The sequence below is a fragment of the Nelumbo nucifera genome, chromosome 1 (genome assembly GCF_055504915.1).
Source record: "Nelumbo nucifera cultivar China Antique chromosome 1, China Antique-T2T, whole genome shotgun sequence".
NCBI classification, from domain to species: Eukaryota; Viridiplantae; Streptophyta; class Magnoliopsida; order Proteales; family Nelumbonaceae; genus Nelumbo; species Nelumbo nucifera.
In genome coordinates this window covers 140,511,964-140,517,968 of record NC_142649.1, presented here as the reverse complement: position 1 = coordinate 140,517,968, position 6,005 = coordinate 140,511,964, and the positions used below count along the sequence as shown (strand labels likewise).

The following is a 6,005-nucleotide window of genomic DNA, read 5'->3' as shown; positions in this document are numbered from 1 at the left end:
GTTCTTCCAACATATGATAATTTTATTTTACTATTTTACCCCTAGAATAGAATGTCGGGGTCTTCTTCTTCCTCCCTTCACCGAATGTTAGACCTAAATCATTTAAGCTTCGTCCTCTGACGACAAACAAAGAGTCCTAAATTTCAATGACCCATTTTCTCTTTCTCTCTCTCTCTCGACATCTTCCTTCTCGAAATACAATAGAATTACTATTCCTCTTCAACCTCCAAAATATAAGGTTTTGCACCCGCATACATTACCATTTCCAAACTGAGCCTAAATAACAACAATAAAAGATAATGTTTTTATGCGAATAATCTATGACACCAAAAGACATGATATAATAAAGACTTTAACTAATCACAACCCACCTGATTGATTACTACTTCTATAATGCCCGATTGATTGGTATTCAATTTTCCCATTAACATGTCTATCCGCCATCATAGTGGAAGCCTTTCTTCTATTGTTTGAGAGGAAATAACTGGAATTACGGGTTTAAAAGAAGAAGCAACATGGAACATCTTTCCAATCCAAGGGTTGAAAGGCCGTCATAGTTTTATATAATAGTACGTACAGCATTGCATTATTGAGTTAATATGTAGCGTCTAGCGTGTGTAGGTAGGTATATGTTTTAAATAAAGAGACAAAGTGCAAAAACAAACCTCGGTAACGACAACGATACTGTGCGGGGGATTGGATACCACACACCCTCATCCCTGCCTGATCCCTCCCAACCCATGTTCTTTGTTCTGAAAACACTGAATTCAATTTGTGGGTCCCACACCAGCGCAGGATTGTCTGAAATTTTATTTTTTATATATCATGTCTCCTTGTCGCGGTCCCGCCCAAATGGATGGATGATCAATGTGATCATCTGGATCTGGTCATCTACTACTAATCCAGTAACCGAACATGATCATCAGTTTCAATCCGACGGTTTAAAGAGGTCGACAGTACGTTCCAGTCATGGTGGTGTTGACTGTACAATGAATGTTTACTATCGGTCCATTTAATTTAATTAATTACTGGTTCCGGAATTGGGATTTCCGCGTACTGATGAAGTAAAGTCCCATCTCTGTTTAATTGGAATTATTGTTGGATGGGAGTAATTAATGCACATAAAATCCAAGGTGGTGTTTGATTCTGTTACCACATCAGATTTTTGTAAAACGCAAAAAAACACATCGGTGAGTGTTGTTTGATTAGCCATTTTCTTAAAAATACAGTAAATAAATGCGGTGCCACTTTTTAAAAAATCGGTTCACTTGAGAAGACGTTATTTCTGACATGTTTTTTCTTTCTCAAAATGTTTTCTGATATGATAGCCGACGTGGCTTCGATATTACACCGTTTTCTCACACAATAAAAGTATAATGTGATGTTTAACATTGATGCCCAAAAGGTGTCAGAGAAAGTGGTAATTTAAACAACATCGAACATCCTCTTATTTGGTACTACCTTTCTGAAAAAAATATTGTTCCAGACCATGAATTAAGAATCGGAAAAATGTAATTTAGAGCAACCGTTTTTTTGGAAAAGAGTGCATTACTGCCAGTGATGCAATGATATAACATCATCTTAGATGTTAATGTTAGATAATATATTGCTGCTGGCACCGAAACAAAATTGGTGCTGTTTTTTCATAAAACAGCCGATATGGTAGCACCAGTTCCAAACAAAACAATTCTCTTTGTTTGGTTACCCGAATTCTCCCAAGTTTAAAGAGCCACAATAAATTTGAGGACATGCTTCCGAGGTTTATAATAATGGGGAATCATATTTCATTCATCGCAACTTGAAATCTTCTTTGGATTCACCAAGCAATGCACCTTGCATGAAAAAAAATGTCTGTAATTAATTAAGTTGTTTCTTTCTCTGAAAAAGCAAAATTTATGAAAGCTAGTGTCCCTTTCTCTCCCTCCCTCTGTGTAATCACGTAATTTCTGTCTGTCCAAGCCTCTGTTCTGTTTTTTATTTATTAATTAATGCCACTGAGCAAGGAACTCTCAATTCTCAGTCTGGTTTCACGTCCCCAATAACCAAAGATTCTGTCAGTTTTTTTTTTTTTTTTCTTTCACTTGATTGTTTTATATATTTTTTCTTGTTTTTAGTACTGGGTTCCCTTGGTTTCTCCTAAGTAATTAATTTCTATATCTTTTTCTTCCTTTTCAAGACCCATTTAGGAAAACTTTCCAAAGCATCATTGCTTTGTTGGGATTTCCAAGTTCAGCTCCTGCAATGGTTGGTTTGATTCCTAAAAGACGAGCAGGTTGTTCGGGCTGCTTTGAAGTTTGAAACAATCCATCTTTATGAGTGTTTTATGAAGATTTTTGAGTTGAAATTTTCGGTAGTTGAGGTTTTATTGGCTGGTTGGTTTACAAATTGATATTGCAGAAGAAAGTGCAGATACGGAGGTTTCGTTCCGAAAATAGAAAGAAATTACAGATGACTGACCTTCCTTATTTCCTTAGTTGCTTTTTCCACCTCTACTAGTTGAAAGCTGGGTCAACAGGAATGGAAAGGAACATGGCTATAACAAGTGATGGGCTCTTCCGGGCAGTGCTGGTCAAGAGTTGCAGAGAAGATTTTTAAGTATTTAAAGCCCCATAATATAGGCACAAAATAAAGGAGGAAAGAAGAAGATGCCAACAGTTTGGTTTGTTCTGAAGAGATCCCTTCATTGCAAATCCGAGCCATCAGATGTTCACGACCCAAAAGCCAGGAGCCATTTGAGCACCTTCTTGACAAGAAAAACAGGGAGGTCCGGCTGTTCAAGATCCATAGCAAACCTGAAAGATGTAATCCATGGGAGCAAGAGACACTTAGAGAAGCCTCCGAGCTGCAGTCCGAGATCCATAGGAAGTAGTGAATTTCTCAACCCAATAACCCATGAAGTGATTCTCAGTAATTCGACCTGTGAGCTTAAGATTACTGGTTTTGGGGGTTTACATGAAGTTGCGGGTGGTGGGCTTGGTGGCGATGGCTCAACATTTGTGGGCACACTTCGGCCTGGAACGCCCGGGCCTGGAGGGCACCACACAATGCACTATTACAACCCTTCGCTTAAGAGCTCTGCAACCCCTCCAAGGAAGTCTCCTGGGTTTCTCTCTGATAGAGGTGGTTCCATATTTGGAGGCTCCGCTATATTTGGTGGCGGGGATGGTGGTGGTATTCCTTCAAATCCTAGGACTTCTCATGAGGTAGATTCTCATGGTTCTTCTACTGTGACCTGCCACAAATGTGGAGAGCAGTTCGGCAAGTGGGAAACTCTAGAGGCTCATCATCTATCCAAGCATGCTGGTAAGAGATGTTCATATTTTGTTCTTCTTGTACATATTATTCTTTTGTTTGTGCATTTCAGAAGGATGTTTATGTTTGATGCTTCTTGTTCGCCGTTAGATTACATCCAATCTTCTCCTATTCCAAGCCTTATTTGGGTACATTTCTGTCATTCTTCTCCTTCCTTCCTAGGTTTCGGGAGAGGGTAAGTAGCCATCTTAGTTTTCTTTGTACCAGAATTCGTTTTCCCCTCTTCAATCAGTTTTTACAGCATATGCACCCTTTACAATTCTACGTACAGTGAAATGTCTTCCTTCAATATCAAACAGAGATCATCTGACGTTAATCATAAACAAGTTCATGTATAAAAGATTAAGACTCGATTACCTATTCAGTTTTTCATTATCAAGTTCTACTTGATTTCATTGCCTTGACATTCTTTCCTTTTTATCTCTATCTTCCTGATAAGTATCTGGTTCCCTTGTGAATTATTTTCCTCTCATAACCTACACTGTTTCTCCTCTGTTAGATCCCCTTAAGTTCTTCCTTCCAAAACTCCAATATCTGTTTCTAAGGCTTTGCAGTTTTAAAATATTCAAAATTTTTTACCTAAAAGAAAAACCATTCAAATTCAGTAGCATCCATGAAGCTAGTAGGCTCAGGGACATGTCCTGTTTCGTTTCATCTTCTTGATCGTCTGAGTTATTTGAGTCAGTGTTAAGATGTAACGCATTATTCTCCATCATATGTTTGTAGGATTTAGGCTGTTAATTTTCTCTAATTTCTGGGTCTTTGCTTCATCTAATCCCCTGAATTTCGGATTCATTTCATCCAACTTTCAACTTTAAACCTGTCCCTTTCTTTCTTCTCTGGGTGGTTTTCTCTGTCAACGTTTCAGTTTTTGCTCTGTTGACTTGTGCAGTCACTGAACTTGTTGAAGGAGACTCGTCTAGGAAGATTGTAGAAATTATTTGCCGGACAAGCTGGTTAAAATCTGAAAACAATTGTGGGCGGATTGAGAGGGTTCTGAAGGTCCATAACATGCAAAAGACCCTTGCTCGTTTTGAAGAATACAGGGAAATGGTGAAGATGAAGGCCAGCAAACTCCCCAAGAAACACCCTCGTTGCCTAGCGGATGGAAATGAACTTCTAAGGTTCTATGGCACGACAGTGGCATGCTCCCTCGGCATGAATGGCTCCTCCAACCTCTGTATGTTGGAGAAATGCAGTGTGTGTCGGATTATCAGACATGGGTTTTCCACTAAGAAGGAGCTCAAGGGAGGGATTGGTGTGTTCACAACTTCAACAAGTGGAAGAGCCTTTGAGTCCATCCAACTCTATGAAGATGATCCATCTGTGAAGAAGGCTCTAATAGTTTGTCGAGTTATTGCCGGAAGGGTCCATAGACCATTGGAGAACTTCCAAGAACTGGCAGGCCAAACTGGGTTTGATTCATTGGCTGGGAAAGTTGGCCTTTATTCAAATATCGAAGAGCTCTATTTACTGAATCCTAGAGCTCTTCTCCCTTGCTTTGTGGTAATATGCAGACACTGAGAGATCAAAAGACTTCCTTACCTTACCAGCTTGTGAAAGGTTTGTGAAATTCTTTTTCCCCATTTTTGTCATTATCCTTCTTTCATGGTTTGATCAAGGTGCTTAATTTTCTGTGCAGTCCTTTTTTTCTTATAAATTTTTTGCTTTATATAATTACAAGAATGCTGATTCCTCTCCATTCTATCTACTACATGGCTACAGATCAATAGGTTGCAGGTTTCTTCTTTATGTTTGTATCAGGCATTTAGTAATGCTTTCATTTCTATCACTTTCACATACCCCAAAAATGAAAAAAAAAATACAAAGTTTATCTTCGTTCGCTGTATGTTTCGAAAATCCAGATCCACATTCAGTAAAAGAGGGAGAAATTGTAACCTAGTGTCTCACTTAGCCTTAGGGTTACATGGCTTACATCGTTTTGGGATTTGCTGTTATTTTAGAATTATATGTTGTTGTGCTTACCGGACTTTGTTATGATTTGAGCTGAACATCAAATATTTGAAGTTGACTAATGGTTTGTTTGGTTTGATAGAAAATAAGAGGAGGAAGTTGAGGAAAAAGTTCATTGCAAAATTTGTGAAAATCCTTAAGAACTTTCTTTCAGCTTTCTGTTCCTCTCTTATTTTCTGTCAAACCAAACACAGCCTAAAGGAATCTTGCTTCATCATTCCTCTCTGCTTCTGGGTTTGGAAGAGAACTGCTGGCTTTTAGGAATCTCATGCACTAGGCTTGAGTTTCCACCTCAATTGTGCCTGCTTAGAGCTGCAGAGTTTCCTTTTCATATGCTTGTCATATAAACAGAAACTCACTTACAGTTGCATACAAATGTTTAAGATTTTGAATAGGCGATCTGCCTGAGGTTCAGTGACAGGAAGAAGAAAACCCTGGAGTAAACCCTTTTTCTGCTCAATTCTCATCTTCATAATTGGCTTCATAGCCCTAGAAGGAAAAGAAGCAAATCAATAGTTTCTGTTTGTAGGTTCCATATGTCACAAATGAGGGGAGAGGTGTTCAAATCAGCCCCCCACAACGTCACACAGTACATCCCCGCCGTGTATCGAGAGATGTTCTCAATACACAGTGCGGATGTGCTGTGGGACGTTGTGGGGGGCTGATTCGGTCTCAGGGGAGAGGAGTCATGCAACCGAACAATTCCCCCACCCAAAACC

The 6,005-nt window shown here is 39.1% G+C and overlaps 1 protein-coding gene across 1 annotated transcript; it reads left to right on the top strand.

Annotated features, from left to right (window-relative positions):
- The first annotated feature begins 1,537 nt into the window (after positions 1-1,537).
- Positions 1,538-5,023, top strand: LOC104585747 (uncharacterized). Its single transcript, XM_010242721.3, has 2 exons — positions 1,538-3,303; positions 4,205-5,023. Exons 1-2 carry the CDS (start codon positions 2,646-2,648, stop codon positions 4,834-4,836), a joined length of 1,290 nt encoding a protein of 429 aa, XP_010241023.1. The 5' UTR covers positions 1,538-2,645; the 3' UTR covers positions 4,837-5,023.
- The last annotated feature ends 982 nt before the right edge of the window (positions 5,024-6,005 follow it).